At 38.8% G+C, this 27,450-nt stretch overlaps 1 protein-coding gene across 5 annotated transcripts in view; it reads left to right on the plus strand.

Annotated features, from left to right (window-relative positions):
• Positions 1-15,046, plus strand: part of lins1 (lines homolog 1) — a 51,433-nt gene extending 36,387 nt beyond the window's left edge. For 4 of the 5 annotated variants that reach the window (XM_059952618.1, XM_059952615.1, XM_059952617.1 and 1 more), the window contains exons 6-8: positions 2,069-2,261; positions 5,760-5,882; positions 10,978-15,046. In XM_059952618.1, the coding sequence (XP_059808601.1) occupies positions 2,069-2,261; positions 5,760-5,882; positions 10,978-11,818 (1,157 nt within the window). In that variant the 3' untranslated portion in view covers positions 11,819-15,046. The remainder of the gene's footprint in view (positions 1-2,068; positions 2,262-5,759; positions 5,883-10,977) is intronic. The other variant, XM_059952619.1, reaches the window with a different exon arrangement.
• The last annotated feature ends 12,404 nt before the right edge of the window (positions 15,047-27,450 follow it).

Below are 27,450 nucleotides of genomic sequence, written 5' to 3' on the forward strand. Positions count from 1 at the left end.
TTCGATGTGAATTTGTGCCCAAAATAATGGATCCAGTCTTGATTTTGAACAAACCCATAAAGATGGGAGGAGGACAATATTATTTTCAGCCAAGGAAGAATAAGGAAGGAAAATTACTTTAGTGGACATGGCAGAAGAATGAGGAGGAAGTTCAATAGACTTTAAAGAAAGGGCTTGTGACTGGATTATTGCACTCTGATGAAGGGCCCCGGTCCAAAACATTGCATGTTTATTCCTCTCCATTGATGCTGCTTGGCCTGCTGAGTTCCTCCAATATTTTGTGTATGTTACTTGTGACTGGATTAATCAGTTTGGAAACACTGTACTCCAGTTCAGGGTCAAATTTTCCTTTAGCCAACGTAACCATTGGAAATGGAATACTGAAGCTTGCTGTTAGCAACCAATAAGGGAAGGCAAACATGGATGAGGAAGATTGAAGAAATTAATGGAAAGTTATTTTGGAAAGAAGAGTGAAGAACAACAAACATTCTATGGAAGATTTCAGAATAAAACAGAGAGACTAAATAATTAACTCTTGAGCAACAACTGACACCTCTATAAGAGCATGGGAACCAGGAGCAGGAGTGTGCTATGTAGTCCCTCAAACCTGCGGCACCATTCAATAAGATCATACCTGTTCTTCTTTAGATCTCTACTTTGATACCTGATGCTCCATAATCCTTAGTTTCCCAAAGGTCTTTGGTGATGGCTATCTCAAAGACCCAGCGTTCCTAGGTCTCTAGACACACTCAAAGTTGTAAGTAGGTGACCCTTATTGTGAAATGATGCACTTTGTATCTACCCTTCATTGCCTCTCAGAATCTTTTACATTTCAATAAAATTATCTCTCATTTTCTTTAACTCCAATGAGTATAATCCCAGCCCTTTCAGACATTTGCATAAAAATAACTTCTATCATAGCAATCAACCTTGTGAACTTTGCCTGATAAATCTGCAACTATTGTGTATGATATTTATTCATAAAAGCCGTAAAGTGTGAAAATTGATACCTACATATCTCAACATTGTTAGAACTTCTGATCACCTTCATTCTGTTAATTATACTCAACACCTAATAAGCACAGGTTGTGTACCCTTTATTTGAATTTCCAAAATCTGAAAATCTCCAAAATCCAGGTTTATTTTGAGCGCTGGCATGATGTTACAAATGGAAAATTCCACAACTGACAGGGATGATTCCCAAACGATGGGCAGGTCTCTGCACACTGTAGACAGTTCTAAGAAATGACCTCACGTGTAATGAACCAAAGTTAATGTAAAATAGAAAATAACTGCATAAGGTGGAAAAATGAAGATCTCAATTGTGTATCATCAGTGTCAGAGTGAATGTATGCCCCTTACTGGTATGCTGATCATGAAACAAGTGAAGTTTTATCATGATGAATTGAAAATTAAGGTAATTGTCAGCAGGCTGGTGGAAGAAACTTAAGAAAAGGCACGGCATTAAATGTTTAAAGTGTGTGCTGATCAGGAAAATCTAGTACCAGAGCAAGTCAGCGTTGATGATAGTTTTTATACCTTACATAATAGCATTAAGTTTTTAAAGCATAGGTAGTGAAAAGCCAACACCAGAACAAATCTGCAATACTGTTTGTTTTCATACCTTACATAAACCCTAAAAAAACCCCTAAAATTCAAATGCAGTCTACTGTAACCTCTTAATCAAAGCACAACATTGTAGGTGGAGACTGAAAGCCTGCTGTTCTTTGTTGTTCAGCAGCTGATGTAGGTATTCTCCCAATGCTTCTGTGCTGCTTGTTGCCTTGTATGCATCATATTTTCATTATATTAATGATATGTAATAACTTTTACTGTTAAGTACAGATTGTGAAGAACAAGTATAAGCCAAAGACTGCACATAAATTCAGAGTCAGAAATGATGTGGCAATCCCAAGCTATCTCATTATATATTTCAAAATCCAAAACACTTACAGCCCCAAGCATGTCGGATGAGGGGTACTCAACCTGTACTTTGCTTATTTTAAAGGTTCCTGTAATGTGTGTAGCACATTTTGAAGCAATAATAACTGCATGTTGCTGTTTCCAGGCTGCCTGAAGAATGAACTCCAGGCCTGTGTGTCTCAGCTGATGCTGTTTCTGAGGAGGCATCTCCAGAATTCTGCACAATTCCAGCAGCTGTCTCATCCATGTGCCTGGGTTTCCTTCATCTTCCTGGAGCAGGATGATGATCTGGTAGAGGTTGTCAGTGCACTGCTGACCATCTATATGCACTCTTATGGGTCAGTATCTCCTTTATGGCTTGTGTTAACTTTTGAGTTAGTATTTCCCTCATTGGTATTGGAATTGCTTCATTGTTGTCACTTGTACCAAGATACAGTGAAAAGTTTGTCTTGCATCCTTTTTATACAGACCAAATCATTACACCGTGCATTGAGCTAGAATAAGGTAAAATGATAACAATGCAGAATAAAATGCAAAAGCTACCAAAAAATGCTATGCATGTAAAATATAAAGTGCAAGATCATAATGAGGTAGATAGTGAGGCTAAGTGTGACCTGCTTTCATGATTTTGTATCTTGTGCTTAAAGGAAGATGGGAGAAGAGGGAATGCTGAGGTGGGTGGGATTATTGATTATGCTGGCTGCTTTATTGAGGTGTTGAGAAGTATAGACAGAGTCCAGAGGAGGCTGGTTCCTGTGATGTCCTGAGTTGTGTCCACAACTCTCTGCAGTTTCTTGCAGTCACATGTAGAGCATTTGCTAGACAAAGCCATTAAGCTTACAGATAGAATGCTTCTGATAAGAATTGATAAGGGTGGTCAGGGACGTGCCAAATTTCATTAGTCTTTTAAGGAATTAGAGGTGAGTTTTTTTGGCTGTGACATCAGTATAGTTGGACCAAAACAGATTATTGATGATGTTCACACCTAGGAGCTTTAAACTCTCAAACTTCTCAACCTCTACAATATTGGTGTAGACTGGAGCATGTGTATCACCCTCCTTTCTGAAGTCAATGACCAGCTTTTTATACACTCTTCATATAAAAAGTTATAAAATATATTGAGCCAGATCTCCCTTTGCTCTAGATCACAGACATCCTTGAATTATGCAGTGGAATCCCGTGTGGTGTTTTCATGGATCCAATTGTAGTATGGGACCTTTCCCAGTGCTGAGCGTACAGAGAGACTTTGACTGGAGTTGAGACTCTTCCTGATTTTACCAGTTCAAAATAAAATTTATTCTCAGAATGCATGCATGTCAATAGTTGGGAAGCTACTTCAGAAATTGAATGCTTGTCAAGTCTTTGCTGTTCATAAATAATCAAAACATTCAGGAAATATTAAAATGATTTAAAATTATTTAAACTTTTAACATTATGTATATCACTAAAAGGTATGCACTTAATACAAAGATTTTGCAACCTAATTTATTGACAGTACTAGAACTAAATAAGTGACCTAAAAGCTGGGACGTCTGTAAAGGTTTGAATTATACTCTTGATCTCTGTGAGTCAGCCCGGGAGGCATAGCTGTAGATATTACTGTGGGCTTCAGCTTGTGCTAACACTAGGTACTGGAATTTCTGCAGAGAAACTTGGATTAGCATTGTTAGCATTACTTATGCTGCATGTTAGTGCCAATTCCTCCCAGCTTTTCACATCATTCGCAGTCTGCCCTCTCTCACCATTCTGCGTTCCCCTCTCACCAATACTCACCCAGTTCCCGCCAACTCGTGCTCTTCCTCCCCAACACTTTTATTTTGGCTTCTACTCTCCTTTATTCCATTCCTGATGAAGGGTCTCTGCTGAAAACATTGACTCTTCATTTCTCCCATGTTGCCTGACCTGCTGGGTTCCTCCGGCATTTTTTATGTATTGCTTCAGATTTCCAGCATCTGTTGCCTCTCCTGTGCCTCGTTAGATTGTTTCCTTCTGTTTATTGTCTATTTGGAGAGATTTCTGCGCATTGGTTCAGAGATCAAGCAGTTAAATCAAACACAGGCCCAATGAAGAAATTTGCATCTTTTGTACCCTCAAGCCTCTGGGGGAAGAGAATGCCAAAGACTAGTGGCTTTTCAAGAAAATAACTTACTCTGAACTGAATCCTACATGACGTGACAGATTATTCTAATTCTGGTTTCCTCAACCATAGAACAGTACAGCACAGTGTGAGCCCTTCAGCCCCACATGTTGTGTCAATCCATGTAAACATACTATAAACATCAATCTAATATTTATAAACATATAAAAATGTTTAAAAAATTAAGCATTAATCTAACTCCACCCTCCTACACATACCTTAACCCTCCATTTTCCTACATCCATGTGTTGATTTAAGGGCTTTTTAATTGCAAACAAGAGATAATCTGCAGATGCTGGAAATCCAAGAAACACACACAAAATGCTGTTAAAATGATATCGTAATAATGGATGCCCTTGTTGAGACATCACCTTTGAAGATGCCCTCAATGGAGGAGAGGCTTATTCTTGTGATAGAGCTGGTTGAGTCTGCAACCTTCTGCAGCCTCTTTCAAACCTGCACACTTTTTTAAAAATATTTCTCTTTTGAAGATATCCACAAATATTAAATCTATGCTGTTTTATTAATATGACACTAAATATGTGCTGTTTTGCTATCTGCAATCCCCTGAGCCCAAATATAGTCTGCCCTCACCCCATCCTCCCACCACCCCACCAGGAATAGGGTTCCTTTTGTCCTCACCTACCACCCCACCAGCCTCCATATTGAACTGATAATTCTCTGTAAATTGCGCCATCTCCAGTGGGATCTTCCCTCTCCCCTCCCCGCCACCATTCAGTTTTCCGCAGGGATTGTTCCCTATGTTACTCCCTTGTCTATTCGTCCCTCCCTACTGATCTCCCTCCTGGTGCTTATCCTTGCAAATGGAACAAGTGCTACACCTGCTCCTACACCTCCTCCCTCACTACCACTCAGGGTTCCAGACAGTCCTTCCAGGTGAGGCGACACTTCACCTGTGAGTTTGTTGGGGTCATTTACTGTATTCGGTGTGGCCTCCTATATATTGATGCAGGTAGGGAGACTGCTTCGCCAGAAAAAATGGGATCTCCCAGGGCTACCCATTTTAATTCCACCTCCCATTCCCATTCCATGACCTCCTCTACTGTCGCATGAATGCCGCACCCAGGTTGGAGGAGCATCACCTTGTGTGTTGTCTGGGTGGCCTCCAACTCGATCACATGACATCAATTTCTCAAACTTACACTAATATCCCCTCTCCTTCACCATTCCTCATTCCAATTTCGTTCTCTCACCTTATCTACTTACCTTCCTATCACCTCCACCTGGTGCTCCTGTCCCCACTTCCCTTTCTTCCATGGCTTTCTGTCCTCTCCTACCAGATTCTCCCTTCTCCAGCCCTGTATCTCTTTCGCCAATCGACTTCCCAGCTCTTTACTTCACTCCTCCCCCCCCCACCCTCCCTGATTTCACCTATCACCTTGTGGTTCTTCTCCCCCTCACCCCATTTTCTTACTCTGACTCCTCATTTTTTTTCCAGCTTGACAAAGGTTCTCAGCCCAAAATGTCAACTGTACACTTTTCCATAGATACTGCCTGGTCTGCTGAGTTCCTCCAGCATTTTGTGTGTGTTGGTTATATCGTGGAATAACCCCTGGTTTGCCTTTTTATCAAATACACATTTCAGAGTTATACTGACAACAATAGTTAACCATTATCAGAACCGACAGATAGCTTCATAAATAGCTGATCATGTCATTCCTTTTTTATGTTGGTCCAGGAGTTACTACTGTGGGCCAGAAAGAACTATAATCTACAAATCAGTGAAGAGGATTGAAGCAATGACAATGGAAACAGACAAGGCAAATTACTTTGTTCTTGTCATTTGGACACAGGGATGGAGGTGGCCATTTTGTGAAAAGTTTCTTACAGCCGCCACTTTGTGAACTGTTTGGTAAACTGGTTCTTGCTCAGTTAGCTTAATTAGTTAACTTAATCTGTTAACTTGTTTAACTTAATCAGAGCGAGAGAACGCGAATGCACTGAGCTGTTTGATAATCTGCTAAACCTGTAACCATTTTAAGATAAGAAGCTCTTTATTAATAAAATTGCAGTTTTATAGAAGGAGCAGCCTGTGATCTGGTAAGTCCAGTCTGGGTCGTGTTTGGCTGACCTGGTTAGACTGGTTTGAACCCGTGTGAGTTTGAAGTAATAAAAGACATTACCTAGGGCACAAAGCTGGAGGAAAGAGCCATAAAGGAATAGTGTTTGTAGGCCTAAGCCACATCCAATGAGCTGACACAGGTCATTCAGGTGACTTTGTGCCAACAAAATTGAACCATCATAGATTGATCTGATAAGGAAAAGAATAAGAATGGGGGATTTTAGGAGCACCTACAGCGACAGCTGTGGAAACCAATCATTGCAAAAGGGATGGCCCTATGCCAGAAACATGGAGATTACATCAAGATCAACGGGAATGCCAGGCCAGCATAGACTCCTTCTCCTGGGTATTACCTTTTCTATGCTTAGACTATTCTTGCAGAGTCAGAGAAACCTAGTGGGTGTGCATACAGATATTTAGTTTGTAAGTTCACCTGCTTGCGAGCTGAGACAATTAAAGGTATTTGTCAGTAACTACAGATTCTCTCTGTGCCTAACTGATACTGTTGTTGAGAGTTAGTGCATATATCACTGCTATCATTTGATGCAAATGTACAGAAGTCTGGACCTATCTTTTGCAGATGCCCTGTGGCTGACTTGGTTCTGATCCAGAATGATGAAGACCTGCAAGGTGACAGGGCATCGAGTGTTGTAATTTCATCAAGGCCATTCCACCTCGTCCAAATAAATAAGCTCATTGTTACTTGTATAACAGTGGGCAGATGTTCAACAAATTCATGGTCCAATGCTGGACTCCAGGAGTTAAAGCAGAGTTCAGTCATGAAATTGTTGGCAAAGCTCAGCTGGAAAGTTCAGCACTTCCGTGTTTGGGTTGTAGCCCTGAACTTCCTGACCCTTCTCGGGAGAGTAGGAGGCTATTCTGGTAATTCAATGGAGGACTGCTATTATTTCCTGGCAAGATGTGATCCATTAATGTCTAATCCTATTATATGTGTCTAATGCCCATTACTACACTCTCAAAATAATGACTACCATTTTGTTAATACCAATACCATGGCAGCAGGCCTTTGGGTCGCTGTCTTATTTAAACAGAAGCATTACATCTGCTACCTTCTGATGTGCAAAGGTTAACGCCAGCATTGATAAGGGACAAACTAGGAATGTAATAGAGAAAACTTCACTGATCGAGGTACGTGCAGGTGCAGCAACATTCAAGAAACCAAAACATGCTGCAAGTATCCAACAGGTCAGGAAGCAACTGTGGAAAGAGAAACAAAGTTAACGCTTCATGGCTGAGACTTTTCATCAGGATCCAATATAAGACATAGCAACACATTTGACTGACACCTCATCCATCACCTCAAACTTTTAACTCCATGCACTGTGCTTACTTTTTATCTTTTATCCATTTAGATACAGTACAATAGCAGGTCTTTGCAGCCCAAGAAGCCCATGGAGCCCAATTACACTCATGTGACCAAGTAACTTACAATCCTGCACACACTCTTTACAGACAGCAGCAGAATCAAACATGTACCATGCCCAGCTCCCAAACTTCCCCGGACTGTCATGACAGCACCCCCAAACCTGAGACCTTTAACATGAAGGAGAACAAAGGTGACAGGCTGATGGGAACACCGCCTTTCCTTCCAAGTCGTACAGTATCCTGATCTGAAAATGTAGCCTTTCATTTTCACCCAACCTAAACCACTGAATTTTCCAACCAGTAACAAGATGGTTGCTCACTACCAACTTCCAACATCATCCAAAGGAGGGCAAAAGATGATAGTCTTGTTAGAATCAGGTTTAATATCACTGGCATACAATATGTGGTGAAATTTGTTGTTTTATGCAACAGTACATTGGAATACCTAACAGTGATAAACCTATAAACTACAATAACTACATATAACAATAATTAAGTAACAAGTACGAAAAAAAATAGTGAAATAGTGTTCATGGGTTTACTGTCCATTCAGAAATCTGATGGTGGAGGGGATGAATCTGTCCCTGAAATGTTCAGTATATGTCTTCAGGCTCCTGAACCTCTTCTTTGATGGCTGCAGTGAGAAGAGGGCATGTTCTGGGTGTTAGGGGTCTGTAATGATGAATGCTCTCTTTTTAAGGTATCGCCTTTTAAAGTTGGCCTAGTTGAAATGATAGGGAAAGCTCCTGTGTGCCCTATTGTGAGACTGTTGATCATGGAGCTCAGCTCGAACAGTGCCTGCCTGAGGTGGAATGTACACCACTACCAGGATGATAGTGAAAACTTCCCTTGGCAGATAAAGATGGATGACATATGATCTGTGGATGTTCCAGGTTGAGTGAGAAGGATTGAGACAGAATTGCCTTATCTGTGCCCCACAAAGAGTTAAGCATAAAGCTCCTCTACCTTTAAATGACAGAGGTACACTGTCATTGTGGAAAATGGTGAAGCCATCAGGCTGTAGCGCTGTATCCGAAATGGTAGTGGTGAGCCATGTTTCCATGAAGTAAAGTACACCATTGTCACTGATATCCCTCTGGTATTGCAGTCTTGCTCTGAGATTTTCAATTTTATTTTCCAGAGACGGTACGTTCACCGGTAGGATAGTCAGGAGTGGGGGTCTGAGGCCTCTGTGTTTGAATCATACCTGTAGACTGGCTCATCGTCCATATTTACATTTTCTTAATGGAGAACTGCACTTGTGACCTGAGTCTGTAGTCCAAGATCTGCTGATTTTTGACTATTTATTGACTTTTTAAACACCTTAAAATGAGGCAGTGACTGGCTTTCAGCTGTAGTAGTCCTAAACAGGAATATTTGATGGTTCCAATCGGAGCTGTGCAGAAGGAGTCCATTGAATTGCAAGACGTTTTTCATTGTAATTATTTACTGTTGTCTGCATTATGTTTTTTAGTGCAAATGCACAATTTGTGTTTAGCCAGTTTGCTCCTCAATTTATACATTTTCATTCTACTGAATTGAAAACCTATGAGAAAGAAGCCGCATTAAGCCATATATATTCTCATCCCCAGTGTTTTGGACAATTAAATCGCCCACGTATTCAAAATGAAATTCTCATTATTGTTCCTCAGAGGCATATTTCATTCAGGGTTATTAATTAACCTTGCTTTATTGCACAATATTTAACCTCGACTGGTGTGTTCCCTGATTGATTCCTGGCACATGAAGCTGAAGAAGTATTTGATGCATTCATTGAACTTATCCATCACACCGTTGCTGCTAATTTGTTTTTTCTAACTTTAAATAAACACATTCAACTTCTTGATTTACACCATGCCCAACATAACAACCATTGTTAAAATTTAAAACCACTCACCAGTATATTATTCATCAAACCTACTTTACTTCCTTATTTTTGCTGGCTTCATGTAAAACAGTTCTGAGTTTTTTCCATACAAGTTTTGATGCAAATTCTTTGCACGTTCATATATAGTGCCTTCAGCTTTACATTACTTTTTGAACTTTGTCCCTTTCCTACCAGGTTTTACTCTTACCAAATCACTGTTTGGCACTAACAGTTTGGAACTTCTTTTGCAGGTTTTGAACTTGTATTTTGTTGAAACCTCTCACCACCTCTTCCATTATTTTACCCCCTCTTTTCACACTGGCAACTTTAAATGTCAGGGCTTCCGATCCAGTTTAAGTGGATCCATTTTAATGGAACAGCTCCCTCTCTCTAGAATTGGCAGGATTGCTCACAAATCAAAATCCCATAACTCTTTCACAATTCTCACCCACAATTGAAGTTCTCATCTGTCCTGTTGCTCATTTACACATGCTGCAATTAAGAGTGTAGAGGTTGTTACGTGGGCTTCGGTATGGATCTGAGTTCAGACTCTCCCCTTAGAATAGTAAGTCTAGGGAGAGTAAAATTGAAAAGCTCAGCATTTTCTGTTGCTATTTCAAATATCCTTAATCTGCAAAATTTTAAAAATTCTGTGCCTAGAACTTCATTCGTGTTTATTTTATTACGGCTGATTGAATCCTTCCCTTACATTCCACAGTGAATAAGAGTCTTGTGCCTATTAGATAAAGCCAAAGGTCGAATCCCTGCCAGCATGTACATAGGATCCCTTTACCTGCCTGCCTCACAGCTACACCTTCTTGTCCCTGAGCATTGACTGGACCTCTATCAATACCTAACTTAAAGAAGTGTCACTGATTCTTGGATCAGAGTGGCCTTTCTTCCTTGCCCTCCAGGGTAACTCCACTTTGTGACCCAGAGGTGGATGTCTCAAAACACTGACACTTGCTACACTTGTTGTGTGGGATCACCACAGGCTTCACAAGCTCCAACATGCTCCAGTTGTAGCAAGCCACTATCTGATCTCGGTTTATTCAATGAATTAAAATTACTGGGTCTTCTGTCTACTTCATATTTGCTCCAGTGATAAGCCACACAGCTACTTTGAGATCTCTTCCTGAATCGTGACATCATTCCACCCCCAACAGAATTGCCAAAAGCTGTTGACTTCATCTTATCAATATTCTGTAGTCCTACACTCACTCCCTTTACAAAAAAGACAGAATTTCCCTGCTCATTGCTTTCCACCCCTCTTGCCACATTCGACAGATCATCCTCTGCAATTTCCAACAGCCAGCCTGACCTGCTGGGCATTTCCAACATTTTGATTTTATTTCTGAATTATTGCAAGTGATTATGTTAATGCAGCACACTTCACCTCATCAGCTGTTCAGGAGCTGGAATCTGGGGACTTTCAAACCTGTGTTATGAGTTACTTTATCCAGACCAGGATTCTATTAACTAACATTAATCATATTATGTGCTTTGAACTTTGAAATATAATTTGTAAGTTTGAGTTCTCTATTTGGAGGATTTCACAATCTCTGCTTTTACTCTCTCTAGATATTTGGACAACCACCCTGAGGAAAAGGCAGCAACTTCTCAAGAAACTTGTGAACAGTGGTTCGATCCCCACGGCATTTTCCTGCTACTGTTACAGAATTTAGCATTTGATCATCGGGTCTTACTAGACTTCTTGATTTCCTCTGAAACTTGCTTCCTGGAGTATTTGGTGCGATATCTTCGGCTTCTTCGAAGGGACTGGCAATCCTTCTGTTACACTTGTGCTCAGTTTGATGCCACTCCTGAACCATTTAGTCCACCTCCAGTCAATGAAGTTTGTGACAGCCATCGTTTCACTGTTCAGGTGGAACAAGACGGTCATACTCTCAGTGAAGATTCAAGAAAAGCATTTGTAAGCCCTCAAATACCACTATCTCACCTACCCAAAAAAAAGCCTTGGCCTAGCCACAACCCTCGCCTTGTGATGAACAGTGAACGGACACAGCTAGTCAGTCTGCCCCAAAGCCTAGTGGATTACGATAGCTCAGAGAACTCAGAGAGTGACGAAGGGGAAACCATTCGTGTGAATACTGCCAGCCCGGGAGACAGTGAGGGAGATTTTGAGAGGAGTAACACAGAAACAACCAATAAAGAAGCACAACACAGGTCAGAAACAACTGGAAGCATCAAAGGTATAAATTCACACAGTTGTGAAAAGAACCCAGAAGTGGAATTATCCTTGGAGGGAATGTTTAAGAAATCTACGGGTTGTTTGATTGAGCTGAGGAAAGCCATTGGCCGATTGCAGGGAAGGAATCTGTTTCCATACAATGCAACACCCCTGCTGAAACGGCTGTTGGATATTGAAGCATGCCACAAAAATGATGCAGTTTCTGAATAACCAGCAATGAAGCAAATATCATCATTGATACTGGTCACACAACCAGCTCTAAGGTCTGGAAATAAACTGGATTTTATATTATAGAACTGCTCACTGGAAATAAATTTCTGTAATGTTTGTGCCACATTGTATTTTTCATGTTATCTATTTTTGGGAGGAGATGGTTTCATGTTTTATTCAATTGTCTCTGGCTTTTGCCTCATAACACCAGAGACCCAGGTTCAATCTTGTATCAGGTTTGCACATTCTCCCTGTGACTGCAAGTTTCCTCAGGTACTCCTCTAATTTCTTCCCATGTCCTAAAGACATGGTGGTTGTTAGGCTAAGTTGCTAGGTAAATTGCTCCTAATGTGTAGATGAGTATTGAAATTTTGAGTAAATTGGTGAGAATGTGGAGTGAGTAACAAAATGTAATTAATAAAACATTATTGTAAATGGGTGATTGATTTTTGACAGGGGCATAATGCTGTAACTCTCCATGACTCATTGATTTATGATTCATAGCGGTAAATACAAAACAGCAAAAATCTAATGTTAAACTGTTCAGTAAATTGAAGTTCAAAAGAGGACTGATCTTTTTGAAATGTACAAGCTTCTGAGAGGAAATGCAGGATGTTTCTCATAGTGCGAGGTATCTAGAACTAGGGAGTTTGCATTTCAGACAGGCTTCAAGAGGAACATCTTCTCTGAGGTTTGTGAATTTTGGAATTCTATACCCCAGAGACCTTTAGAGGCAGTGTTAGTGTAATTGAATGTACTCAAAAAGAAAATTGACAGGCATTTTAACAAGGAAAATCGGGTAAGTAGTAATCAACCAAAGTTAGATCAGCCATAATCTTACTGAATAGCAGAGTGTATCTGGGAACTGATTCTTTGTCTTCTGGAACATTTGCTCTGGAATGAAGAGCTGGATATGAAATTGGATAATCTACTCCTTTCTGAACTGAAACATGCATGGCATTGGGTGGATTATAGTGTTTGAAAACCTTAGGCTGGCATTAAAACTGGGGCAAACACTAAATAGAAATATAAATCTTGATATTTCGGAATGTAACGTCATCAGAGAAGGAAGATGGGAAGATTATGAAAGCAACATAGATTAGGGGGTGCCGATAAAATATAGCACGAGAAATGGAAGCAGGAATAGGCCAAATGTGCCCTGAAGCCTGCTTTGTCATTACCAGCCCTCAACTGTTCCCCTGCCTTCGATCTCCTTTGTGTTCAAAACTGTACAGTCCCTGTCTTTAATATAGTCAATTTCTGAGCATTTGCTGTCTTGAAGCAGAGGACTTCTAATGATTCATAGTCCTCAGAAACTTCTCATCTCTCACCTCATGACTTTACATTTAGAGAATTTTTCTAATGGCATCATCTCTTTAAGTTCAAGAGAGCACTCAGTCCATCTTAATAAGACAGCCATCTGATCTTGGAAATCAATCCAGAGGAAATCTGTAGCGCTTCCTCTGTCAAAGTTCAAAGTAAATTTATTATCAAAGTACGTATACGTCACCATATATTATCCTGAGATTCATTTTCTTGCAGGCGTTCACAGTAGAACAAAAAACTCAGCAGAATCAATGTAAAACTACAGTACTCACAAAGACTGACATGCAACCAAAGTGCAAATGTTAACTCTTCTGCTCTGACCTGCTAAATAGTTCACCAATTAAAAAAAAATTTCTAAGTAGAATTAGGACACTACAATTTCACCCAGTACTCCAGCAGTTGTCTCACAAAAACCTTCACTTACTTTTGTCCTCCAGTTCCTTGCAGTCAGATGTAACATACCATTGGCTTTTCGAATTGTTTTATGTATTTGCATAACTTGTAAATAGATCCTCGAACTTTTCAGTACTCCAGTTTTTACCAGCCCTTCACCATTTAAAATATTTTCTATTACTCCTACAATGTAAATTACATTGCTTGCTATCCACTCCGTTTTCCTTCTGCTTTCTTGCTCTCTTCTTAGCAGCTCTGTTTTCTGGTGCTTTTTCAATCAGCTTTGTATTATAAACAGAACTTGAGGTATTATATTTTGGCATTTTACATAAATCAGAACTTTGATCAAACATAATTGAGCCAACTGTATTGATCTTCACAGCATCCTCAATGATAAAAGCCTGTTAACCTGTCTGTTTTCACCCTTTAACCAGTCATCCATCCATCTTAACTTCATGCCAAGAATCTCATGAGCCCTTCATCGAATGCCTTTTGAAACCTGCAATGTGCTATTCACTGAATTCCCATTAAAACGAAGACAGACACAATACATTTAATTGCCCTTTTAACCATTTTCTTTTGCCTTTTCTTTTCAGCCTCTAAGGGATTAACATTTTTGTTAATTACACCTGTACAAATAATTGTATATGTTTTTTGCTAATGTCCCTGTTCAATTTTCTCCCAGTTTGTCACTGTTTTGATCATTCTAATCTTGGCAAGAATATATATTTATTTTAATCTTGTGCTTTCTTGAGCTACTATTTAGCCACAAATTAATTTTTTATCGTGGAGTTTTCCTTTTGACAACTGGAATTTAATTTCAGAGTTATGCAAAGTTTAAAAAGAACAGGAAGTGAAAAGTAGAGAGCTTAAAAGGAGCAGAGGGAATCAGGTCCAATGAGTGGAGAGTAGGAAGAAAGCAAGGAGAAAGATGCCCAGTCACAATTTGTTCTTAGCAGCCCCTGCCAAAGTATGGCATTGCAGTAATTGTTGGTTATTTCTACCCAGTCAATGTCTTTGTGTCCCTTCTGATTGGCCAAGAGATTTAAATCAGGAGACATCTGTACAGCTAAGAAGTGTAAAATCTAAAATAATTAAATTGAAACCAATTCATTAAACAGAACAGAGAAAGCTGGGCAGATACTGTATGTATAGCTGTCTCAAATAGAATTGGTGCACTCCATTTGAGGTTCATGAGTGATACTGGGGAGTTAATACGAAATAAGCAAATGATATGTTTTAAACCAATACATCAGTGTTCACCTGGAGTGTACCACAAACATACTCAAGATAATCAAAGGACTAGTTTCAAAGAGGAGGGAAGAACTTGCAACAATTCCTTTCAAAAGAGCCAAAGTATTGGGAATAGTAATGGGAGAGGTTGCCGGACTCAATGACCTGCAGCTAGGAGTTTAGGCTACAGAGGTAAAAGAGCCATTGTTCAAAGATTTTTTTCAAGTATTTTAGTTCAGGTAGGACGTCAATGGATAGGAGACCCACAAATATGATGCCTTGTTTGGGAAAAGAGAGAAACAAAAAGAAACAAAAAACTGTAGGCCAGTTAGCTTAACATCTGTTATTGGACAGACATTCAGATAAAAGTAATTCAATCAATACCAAAGCTACATAGTTTTATAAAAGGGAAATTATGTTTAACAAATTTTTACTTGAGTTGTTTGAGGATATACCAAACATACATCATAGAAAGGAATCCTATAGAATGATATACTTGGAGTTCCAGAGAGTATTTGATAATATGCCACATAAAAAGCTAAGTATACCAAATAAGAGCTAGGGAAATGTGTTAACATTGATGAGGAATTGGTTATCACCTAGAAAACAGAGTTGGAGATTAACAGGTCCTTTTCATATTGGAAAGATGTGGGGTGCTGCAGGATCAAATGTTGACCTGAAATGTTTACTATGGAGGAGTGCTGATGACACAAAAGTAAGTCAAAGAGCATGGTACAATGACATTATTTGTACTCTAACCATATATCGATTGATTATTTTGTCTGCTTGGCAGATAGAGATTAGGATAAGAAATTGTCAAGTCATGCACTGCAAAAAAAAAAGAAGCAAAAGACAGGTTTCCCAAATTATATTATTCACTTTCCTCACGTACCTGTATAATCTACATTAGTGCCAATTTTCTCCCACTGTGCAGATACTGCCTGGTGTGATATTTCCAGTGTTTTCTGTTTCATCTTGCACCTACAAGTTACTCCAGTTTTGGATGTAAGTACATCCGATTCTAACCCAATATAGTGCCTTTGCACATTAAGATAATCCTTTCTTTGGAAATGTTACCATGAAATTCATTGGCCATCCTCACCACAGACTCACCCTGCAAGTTAGCCTTTAGGAAATCTAGCGCATGGACTCCCAAGTCCCTTTGCACCTCAGTTTTCTGTATTTTCTCTACATTTAGAAAATAGTGAACCCTTTCATTCCTTCTACCAAAGTGCACGACCAATGATGCCAAAGCCCCATGTGAAATTAAACCATGTGATGAAAGCAGACTACGTTAGTGGACGTGGGAATGGAGGGCTGTTGAATCAGTGATTTAGTACAACAACTCTAGGTACGTTCTCACACAGAGTTCTCATTCTCATTTTCACATACATAGTCATTCAGTGAGGAAACAGGCCATTTGGCCTTCCTGACCTATGCTAAATGAAGTAATCAATACTTAAGAGTAATACTGCACGAATCACATTTAGTTCTGTCCACATCCCCATCAACTCACCTCAGATCTCATCTACATTCCAGGGACAACCTGTGGTCTCTTTCTATATAATATGGAACAACGCCATTTAGCCCCTTTAGTCAATGTCAGCTCTCAGAGAGCAATCCAATTCTGCCATTTATTTCCCTACAACCCATTTCCTCACACAGATACCTCAGCTGTCCATCTATGCCAGAAGTAACTTACAGTACCTATTTAACCCAGCCATCACATCTGGGATGTGGAAGGAATCTGGGGCACTCTGCACACCACAAAGGAGGTCAGGATCGAATCCATGTAGTTGGGGCCATGAGACAATGGCAATCCTCATGGGGCCATTGTGTTGTTGGAGGCTCTGGGATTCTTTCCCAGAGTTAACTATTCAATAATCATCAACCTTCATGATTATTGCAGATAGAATGAGAAAAACAGATGTGATAAAGGGAGAGAGAAACACAGTGGTTGGATGTCCGCATGAAGAATAAATGACCAGATGGTCTAGATTCTTGCAACATTGTGTATTTCCTTGCAAAGCAGAAAGACACTACAACATCAAAGGTAATCAGAAACAACTGGAGACATACAGCCCAGAAACTGTTGTAACAGTACACTATTAGTGCTAGCAAGTCACCTCAACCTTTCTGACCCAAAATATTAAAAAAGCCCTCAGTAACACTCAGTGCATGTTAAAGAATAACCCAGTAGGATTCATCACAAAATGACTGAGGTTTTTATCTCAAATTTGGTGTTGGCACAACTTTTTTTGTGTGATGATATTTAATTGATTGTAAAAGAACTCTGTGAAATCATTGAGACTTACAGAACAGAAACAAGTCGTTCAATCCACACTGACCATCAGGTACCCATTTCTGCAAAATCCCTACTTGGTCTCTAAAATTCAATGCCTAGGAATTTCAAGTACTCATCTAGATACTTATTAGTGCCTGCCTCCACTACTCGCTCGGGCTGTGTGTCCCTAAACCCTGTGTGAAAAATTCCTTCTCAGAGCCCCTCCAAATATCTTGCTTCTTACCCCAGCACTGCAGACTTCTCATTTTAGATACTTCTGCAATGGGAAAAAAATTCCTAATACCTACCCATTATAATTTAGTATACCTCTAACATGTTTATTTAGCTATCTCCAGTGCAAGGAAAGCAGTCCCAGCTTATCCACAGTCTCCTCATAACTGAAATGCACTAACTCTGACAACATCCTGATGAATCTCCTCTGTACTGTCTGTAGTGCCCTTTCTGTAATGTGGTGACTGGAACTGTGCACAGTACTTTAGTGGAAGCCAAACCAATGTTCTGTAAACTTCTTGCTCTTACATTCTTTGCTCCATGTTAACCACCTGCGCCTCCACCTTCATGGGTTCTTGGACATGTACGCTGTGGTTCCTCAGTACTCCATATAACTCTCCCATTCCCTGTTTATGTCCTGTCCTTATTAATCCTCCCAAAGTGCATCACCTCACACTTGTCACAATCAATTCCATCTGTCCACCTTAGTTCTAAGCCATCATTTAGCATGAGGTTCTCCTTCTCATTACAAGCCATCCTCAGTTTCTGTCTTTACTAACATCATTAAATTAGTTCTGTCTTTAAGTCTTTAAGTTGGAAAATGCTCACAAAACATTATATGAAACATGTAGTTTCATATAACTACACCTCCACAATCCACATTATTGTAATGAATGACACCACATAAGATGGATGAGAAAGAGGAAATACTAAATGTGGAGAGTGAGAGAAAGTGGAGGGGGGGACTAGCTCTGTCATTTGTAGGAATGAACTTGTGTAGGTACGTCAGACCTTTGGATTCAATTTTATTACAGGAGTTAATTTGTATGTAGGGCAGTCCATAACTTGGGTGTTCATAACCCAGGGACACTTGTGCCATTTGAAACTTACTAAGAATACCTCCTATATTTATACCCAGACTTAAACAGTAAAGAGTCCCAGTGGTACACCACTGGCCACAGGTTTACAATCACAGAAACAACATTCCATCTATCTATATACTAGCTGAAGAAATTCTCCTGGATGCTCTTTTAAAAAATCCACCCATTCTATGCCTTTCAGTCTCTTAGTTCTTAGCTTTACCCGTGTGGTCTCATTTGAAAAACCTTATAGGGCATCTTTCCTCACTACTGCCATTGTGGACTCCTTATCAGCACTGCAATGCCAGGGGTTCTTTTGTATCTTCCCCCTGCTGGGACTAAAGATTCTATATCCTTGAATGTTGAGTTGCCAACTCTTTCAACCATGTCTCAGTAACAGCAGCAGATAAATGAATATACAGAAAACAGCAGATTAGAATAACAACAGAAAAGGATACAGATGATAAAAATGATCAATTCAAGAAGGGCCAATATCAACGGAATACATACAGATCTGAAGCAATGCAAGCTAAGATGCTGGAACAACTCAGCATCTATGGGCCGAGGCCCTCTGTTTACTCTTTTCCATAGATGCTCCCAGGTCTGCTGCACTCCTCCAGCATTTTGTGTGTGTTGCTTTGGATTTCCAGCATCTGCAGACTTTCTTGTGTTTATGAACAAATTTGGCCTGGATAAATTGGAATTGAAACTTGGCAGGAAGAACTGCGTTTAAGTTCAAGATGTTTTAGCTGCAGTCTGGGTATGTTTCCAGAGGTGGAAGGGAAAGGAAATAAATTCAAAGGTCTCAGGATGACCAAAAAGAGAGTAAAACAGAGAAGGGAAAAAAACAACTATGTGACAATTGAAAATAGGGCTGAGTAAAGAAAGTTCAGAGGGCAAATGATAAATGACAGATAAAAAGTGTTCACAATGTTACGAACCCCGTAACTGGGTCACTTACCAGCAAAGATAAAGAGGTCTGTTGAAGTCTGATGGTACTATTTTTAACAGTATTTATTAGTAAAAATACACAAAAATATTATCAATGCAGACATACAGATAATATATGTCATTAATACTAAATCTAAAAGTGCGGGTATAATAATAATCAATAAGAAATAGCTCTATCGTTGTCTAGGGGATAATGTATTGTCCAATGGAAATATAAAAGTCACTCAGTTCATTCAGGCTGCAGCCTTTGGTTGGAGTCAAGAGAGAGATTTTTAGAAACTTGCCAGCTTCTCCTTTTTATGATTTCGATCCTTTGAGAGTTCTGTTGGTGTGGCCGATCACTTGTGGCCTCTCCTTTAGCTAAGCCATTTTTCCATGGTAAGGCCCCAATCCCAGGCAAAGGGAAAGGACGCATGCGAGCCCCCTCACCAGCTGTCACTATTAAACTCTGTCACGGGATTTCTAGCGTTTCTCCTGGTGCATCTAAAGGGGTTATTCCCCAGACCCTTTTTTATCCTTATCCATGGGGTCTCAGATGTCAGTCAGGTTGGGATGATGCAACCCCTCAACCAGCCCACTCTGGTCGTCCCCTGAGGGGCTTCAATGAATAGTACAGTACTCAATACACAATTCCATCTCCAAGAGACAATAGCCATTATCAGGGGTTTTGTTTTCGCTGAGGCCACAAAACATTCCAAAACCTTGTGGATTCTCTCTCATTTCCTGGGTCCCAGACCCGAATTAATAGAGATCTGCGATTCTCAAAAAGGAGGGGGCTACTTTGTACCCTTCGGCCCCTCAGAGTTGTGGCACATTCATAACACCCCCTTCCTTCAAAGGTTTTTACCATCGGTAAAAATGAATTAAAACAGAGTCTTACAGGATTTCAGAATCTAACCCAATACAAAAGAGTTTTTTTCCACTACAGAGTAATACAGTTATACATTCAATTCAGCATCTAAACAGTTAACGATTACATTGTCACTTCTTTTAATATCTTAACATCTTGATGCACCATCAATAACTCACTCTGAGACGTAAAGGCGAGATATCGGCTTTTATTGACTGGAAGAAGGAACCAGAGTGACCACCATACTACATCCTGGAGACTGAGAGCAGATCGCCTTTATACAGGGGTCTGTGGGAGGAGCCACAGGAGCAGTCAGCAGGGGGCGTGTCCAGACAGGCACACGTAGTTCACCACACATCTTGTACCTTAATAAAGTCTTGTAGCATCAGACTCCAATTTAATAACTACCTATTTTTATTCCTTTTCTTCAGCAAACAAAAACTAAAGAGTTGTGATCTTAGCTTACGTGTATATTACAAAAGTTCATGCAAATACTAATTTTTATTTTTACTTTCAAACTTAACAGTCAATCTTCCATGGGGGTTGTTTTTATCAGTTACATGCTTTGTCGAAATCCCATAAAACCAGATCCTGTTGTTTAAAATGGATTCCCGTCAACCCTCGCCCCTTTTCCAGTTAACTCCCACGTGGTTAACTTGTATACCAGTGTGGAATAGGCTTTCGCCTGCTCCTTTCATAGGAGTTATTTTGTCAACAATGTGGTCCAAACTTAGACCATTTTCCAAATTTCCACACAATTCTTTAATTTTAAGCAAGTTGCTAGTTTTCTCCTCAGGACCCTTCAGGCTGTTAGTTTTCAGTTTAAACTCTTTGTTCAAACAGCATTTCAAATTCTGCTTTTTCACAGCACTCTCTTGAATAACAATAGTGTGTGGGGCACCTTTACATTCCAAATCAACCTGTAATCAATTCGCAGGCACCCTGTTACCAAGCCATTGTCTCTGCGGCCTGGTTGCTGCTTCTGACATCAATCCAGACTTTAAATTTTCTTCATTCAATTTAGGAACTACACTTTTCCGTTTTCCTTCAATAATAATGTTCACCTTACCACCTTTTATCTCCTCACTAACTCTTAACTCACCTTCAAGCACAAACAACTGGGAATTCTCACTTCCCACTATTACCAAGGTTAACCCTTTTTTCACTGAACCAAGTCTATTTGACCCACAAGGACTGCATTCCTTTTCAACTGAATCAAATACCTCAGACTTTTTCTGAGCTCCATTACTAGGTTCAGTACCACATGCATCCACATCTTGAACACATTCAAACGGGACATTTGCCTCTTCCAGGTTTTCAATACCTGTACCCTTTTCAAATTCTAAATTCCCCTGATCCTCCCAGCTACTCTCTGGGCAACTCCCTTCCGGAGTAACCTCAACCCCGCGGGCTGAAACAAACTCATCTGCCAACCCAGCAGTCTTCTTCAAGGTAATGGCATCCTTTTCATCTAGGACTGCCCTCATTTCATTATCGGGAACACCTTTAGAATCTTCAACTTCTTCAAACAGTTCTGCCAAACTAGAAAGATCATCCATGTCCAACTCTGGACCTTTTAACAGCTCTATCTGTTTCTCATCTTTACTTCGTGCCTCTATAAATTTCCTCCTGGCTAAGGGCAGGTCTACCTCCTCTCCCTTACTCTCTTTCACTTTCCTATTCTCCGTTTTACCACCCTCTAAACCCTCTTGGTACAGGGTCGGTAAAAACGTCTCGGCCAAATCGATACTGGCCGGATTTAAACTGGTCTCGTTCTCAGCTGCCTTTCTCGACATGCTGCGAATGGTCACACATGCGGGATAGATGAAGTCCAGGGGCGGGACCTCAACACTCACAGGCTGGCTCGTCAGCTTCATTGCTGACCAAACCTTACCACCGGCTAAATCGTTACCAAGAAGGATGTCCACGTCAGTTCTCGGGAATTCTGATCGCACCCCTATTTCAACTGGTCCAGATACCAGCTCACAATTTATAATGATCCTATGTAAGGGCACCGCTTCTGTCCCTTTTCCTATTCCTCTCAAAGCTACCTCTCTAGTCTTGCGACCAAAATCCAGTACCTTACTGCTAATCAATGACAGCTCAGCTCCCGTGTCTCTCCAGATCCGCACTGGAACTGGTGTGTGTGTCTCTCTCTCACAGACACGGTTCCTTCTGAAATATATTTCTCAGACCCTTCTCGTACTCTGTCTACCTTGGGCTCTCTCGTCGATTTACTGATCACCACAGCACATCCTATAGGGACTGCTGCTTTCCTTTTTCCTGTCTCCTTCCTCGGAGCAAGGCAATTGGATGCAATATGACCCACCTTTCCTTCTCCCTTTCAGCTCTTTCTTTTTCTTTTCAGCTGCTTCCAGCTGCTTTAATTTAATTTCATGTTCCAACCTTAATTTCTCCAACTCTAACTAAGCCATCCCACTGGCTGTTGCCTTTTCAGGGATATTTTCCAATACCTCAGCAGAAAACACATTCTTCACAATATAATACTGAGTTACGGCCCTCCGCACCTCCCGCTTTTTCATTGACTACCTCACCTCTGCGAGGTTTAGTCCTTTCACAATATTTATCAAGGCCGCCTCTAGCGCCTCCAGAGTCGGGTTTTCTATAAATTCGTCCACATCCATCTTTGCTGGTTTCCCGTCTGGCTACCCGCGCAACCAGACCCAAGTTTGGACTTACAAGCCCGATTCACTGGCCCAATTTGGTGTCAAATCTCGAGACGAGGCCCCAAGTTGTTACAAACCCCGAACTGGGTCACTTACCAGCAAAGATAGAGAGGTCCGTTGAAGTCTGATGGTACTATTTTTAACAGTATTTATTAGTAAAAATACACAAAAATAATATCAATGCAAACATACAGATAATATATGTCATCAATACTAAATCTAAAAGTGCAGGTATAATAATAATCAATAAGAAATAGCTCTATCATTGTCTGGGGATAATGTATTGTCTGATGGAAATATAAAAGTCACTCATGATTTATCCACTTTAATTTTAGCTAGCCATTCTAATGCCTTCTCTTTGTCATTAAGTCACCCATCCAGAATTTCAACCATACCTTCCTCTGCTGAGATTTCATTACCTTCTTCAAAAATGAGAAGAACCTATTTAGTGTTGCCCAGGGACTGGAAATGTTGTAGATGTTCAAAAACGGATAAACATATTAAATATAGAATTGTGCACTTAGCTTCATATGGGTGAAAGTTCAAGAGACAGTAATCAGGGAGGACCTTGTTATTAACAAATTATGTCTAATGTGTCTAACAATCCTCTAATGAAGTAACAGGGAAAGCTGATGATGCAATTGCAATATATAGACTTACAAAAGTATTCGGCAAGTCACCACATAACGGACTTGTCATCAAAGTGGAATAAAAGTTATTGTAGCAGCATGGACAGAAGTTTAACAAAACAACAGAGAATACAACAACATTGAAGAGCCTCTGAAGTGAGTGAACACTTGTGAGGTAGAAGGACCCGATGGAATACCTGGTAAGGCTCTGGAAACCTGTGCCAGCCAACTGGCTGGAATATCCAAGGACATTTTCAACCTCTCACTGCTATGGCTGGAAGTTCCCATTAGCTTCTTAGGCCAGTGCCTAAGAAGAATAATGTGAGCTGCCTTAATGACTATCGCCCGGTAACGTTCACGTCTACAGTGATGAAATGCTTTCGGAGGTTGGTCATGACTTGACTGAACTCCTGCCTCAGCAAGGACCTGGACCCATTGCAATTTGCCTATCACCACAATTGGTCAATGGCAGATGCAATCTCTTTTTTCTTTCTTTTTTTTTCAATCTTTTTATTAAGTTTCATATATATATAAAGAAAAACATAACATAATAATGAATAGGTTATGAATACAATAGACTTGAAATTACATTTATAATAAGATAATAATATCTTATTAAAACATCAACAGAAAAAAGTACATTAATCAATCAAGTCTGTATAACTACATATGAAAAAAACCCAAAAATAATCGTCAAAAAAGAAAAAAGAATTAAAAATAAGTAAAAGGAAATGTATATTGATAAAAAAAAGCACTAAACTAAACTAACATGGGCAATAGTAACAGTTTATAAGTATGTGATAGTGTCAAGAAAAACTCTGGAACTCCATACCTGAACAAGAATAAGCAGAAAGAAGGTCTGGAAAAGGTCAGATTAATTCATATGAAAATGTCGAATAAACGGTCCCCAAGTTTCTTCAAATTTGACTGATGAGTCAAAAATAGTGCTTCTGATTTTTTCTAAACTTAGATAAGAAATAGTTTGAAAAAGCCACTGAGTCGTGGTAGGAGGACTTACTTCTTTCCAGTTTTGTAATATAGACCTTCTGGCCATTAATGTTACAAAAGCAATCATTCGTCTGATTGAAGGGGAAAACTGAATACCATCCTCATTTGGTATACCAAAAATTGCAGTAATGAAATGAGGTTGTAAATCGATATTCCAAATAGAAGAAATGGTAACAAATATATCCTTCCAATAGTTATGTAAAGTGGGACATGACCAAAACATGTGGGTCAATGAAGCCACTTCTAGATGACACCTGTCACATTGAGGGTTAATATAAGAGTAAAATCGAGCAAGCTTATCTTTAGACATATAAGCTCTATGTACAATTTTAAATTGTATTAAAGCATGTTTAGCACATATAGAAGAGGAATTAACCATTTGTAAAATTTTTTCCCATTTATCAGTTGAAATATTATATCGAAGTTCTTTTTCCCATTCTTGTTTAATTCTATCTGATATTTCTGGTTGTATCTTCATAATCATATTATAAATAAAAGCTACTAATCCCTTCTGACAAGGGTTTAAGGTAAAAATCAAATCTGAGAAATCCACTGAAGTTGAATTGGGAAAAGATGGTAGAACTTTATGTAAGAAATTTCTGATTTGTAGATATCTGAAAAAATTAGATTTAGGTAATTTAAATTTGTTGGAAAGTTGGTCAAAGGACATCAAAGTATCTTCAAAAAAAAAGATCACGAAAACATTTTATACCTTTCCTTTTCCATATGCTAAAAGCTTGATCTGTCCAGGAAGGTTTGAAAAAAAAATTAAGTAAGATAGGGCTATCAAGAACAAAGTTTTTCAGAGTAAAAAACTTACGAAATTGAAACCAAATTCGTAATGTATGTTTGATAACAGGATTAGATATCTGTTTATTGAATTTAACTAAATCAGCAGGAAGAAAAGAACCAAGAACAGAGAATAGAGAATATCCCTTTACCTCGTTACATTCCAAATTTACCCACTGCGGGCGCAGTGGCGAATCCAAATCTAATTTCCAATACATTAAGTTACGAATATTATTTGCCCAATAATAAAATCTAAAATTAGGTAAAGCTAAACCACCATCTTTTTTAGATTTTTGTAATTGTTTTTTACTTAACCTGGGGTTTTTATTTTGCCACACAAATGAGGAAATTTTTGAATCAATGTTGTCGAAAAAAGATTTGGGAATAAAAATTGGTAAGGCTTGAAATAAGTATAAGAATTTCGGTAAAATCATCATTTTAATAGCATTAATCTGACCAATTAATGATAAGAATAAGGGAGACCATCTTGTAGTAAGTTGTTGAATTTGATGAAGCATAGGTAAAAAATTCAGTCTAAATAAATCTTTATATTTCTTGGTAATTTTTATACCTAAATAGGTAAAGTTATCAGTAACAACTTTAAATGGTATCCTGTCATTCAATAAAGTTTGTGCGTTTAAGGGAAATAATTCACTCTTATCCAAGTTTAGTTTATAACCAGAAAAGCTACCAAATTGAGCCAACAAGAATAAAATAGCGGGAATAGACCTGTCAGGATCAGAAATATATAACAGCAAGTCATCAGCATAAAGTGATAATTTGTATAACTTCTCATTACGGGTAATACCAAAAATATTAGGAGATTCACGAATAGCAATGGCTAAAGGTTCTAATGCGATATTAAATAATAAAGGACTTAAGGGACAACCTTGTCTCGTACCACGAGATAATTGAAAAAAAGAGGATCTATAATTATTTGTAAGAACAGAAGCAACAGGTTTATAATATATTAATTTAATCCATGATATGAAGTTGGGACTAAAATTAAAATTTCTCAATGTATTAAATAAGTATGTCCATTCAACTCTATCAAAAGCTTTTTCAGCATCTAATGAGATAACACATTCTGGGATTGTGGGTGATGAAGTATAAATTATATTAATCAATTTTCTAACATTAAAAAAGGAATACCGATTCCTAATAAAACCAGTTTGATCTACTGAAATAATCTGTGATAGTACCTTTTCTAATCTAATGGCTAAAATTTTTGTAAGAATCTTAGAATCTACATTTAATAATGATATAGGGCGATAAGATGCACATAAAGTAGGATCTTTATCTTTTTTAAGAATTAGAGAGATAGTAGCTTCATAAAAAGATTGAGGTAATCTCTTCTTAGCAAACGCATCATTAAAGATTTCACATAACCAAGGGGAAAGCAAAGAAGAAAAAGTTTTAAAAAATTCTTGATGAGATAGCCTCTCCTATTTCAGCCATAGAGATAGGAGCATCTAACAAGCTACGATCTTCATCTATCAGTTTAGGAATATTCAAATTGTTAAAAAAAATTATCCATCATGGACAGGTCACCATCAAATTCTGATTGATATAAAGATTTATAAAAATCTTGAAAAGTATTATTGATTTCTTTATGATCAGTAGTTAAATTACCGTCTTGTTTATGAATTTTAATAATTTATCGCCTAGTCGAAATAGCTTTTAATTGATTAGCTAACAGTTTACCAGTTCGATCACTATGAATGTAGAATTGAGCCCTGATCCTAATTAATTGATTTTCAATTGAAGAAGATAACAGTAAACTATGTTCCATTTGAAGCTCAACTCTCTTCTTATAAAGTTCTTTGTTAGGAGTCACGGAATAAATCTTATCAATTTCCTTAATTTTATCCACTAATAAAGCAATATCTAAATATCTTTGTTTTCTTTTACCAACAGAATATGAGATAATTTGTCCACGGATAAAAGCCTTAAAAGAATCCCAAAGTATTCCTCTGTCGATTTCTTCAGTATAGTTTGTTGAGAAAAACAAGTCAATTTGCTGTTTTATGTAGGTGATAAATTCTGGGTCTTGAAGCAAAGTAGCGTTAAGTCTCCAAGATCTAATATTATTGGAAAAGTCCGAAGTCTTAATAAATAACTTCAAAGGTGCATGATCTGAAATAGTAATAGAATCATATTTACAATCAATAACATCCGTTAATAACCGATGATCAATAAGAAAATAGTCAATTCTAGAATAGCTATGATACACATGTGAAAAAAATGAAAATTCTTTATCTTTAGGGTTCAAAAACCGCCATATTTCAGTGATTCCTGAATCAACCATAAAAGAATTAATAAGTAAGGCTGATCTATTTGGAAGAGTACGGATAGGTTTAGATCTATCCATCGAAGGATTCAAACAACAAT

The sequence above is a fragment of the Hypanus sabinus genome, chromosome 28 (assembly GCF_030144855.1).
Source record: "Hypanus sabinus isolate sHypSab1 chromosome 28, sHypSab1.hap1, whole genome shotgun sequence".
Taxonomy (NCBI): Eukaryota; Metazoa; Chordata; class Chondrichthyes; order Myliobatiformes; family Dasyatidae; genus Hypanus; species Hypanus sabinus.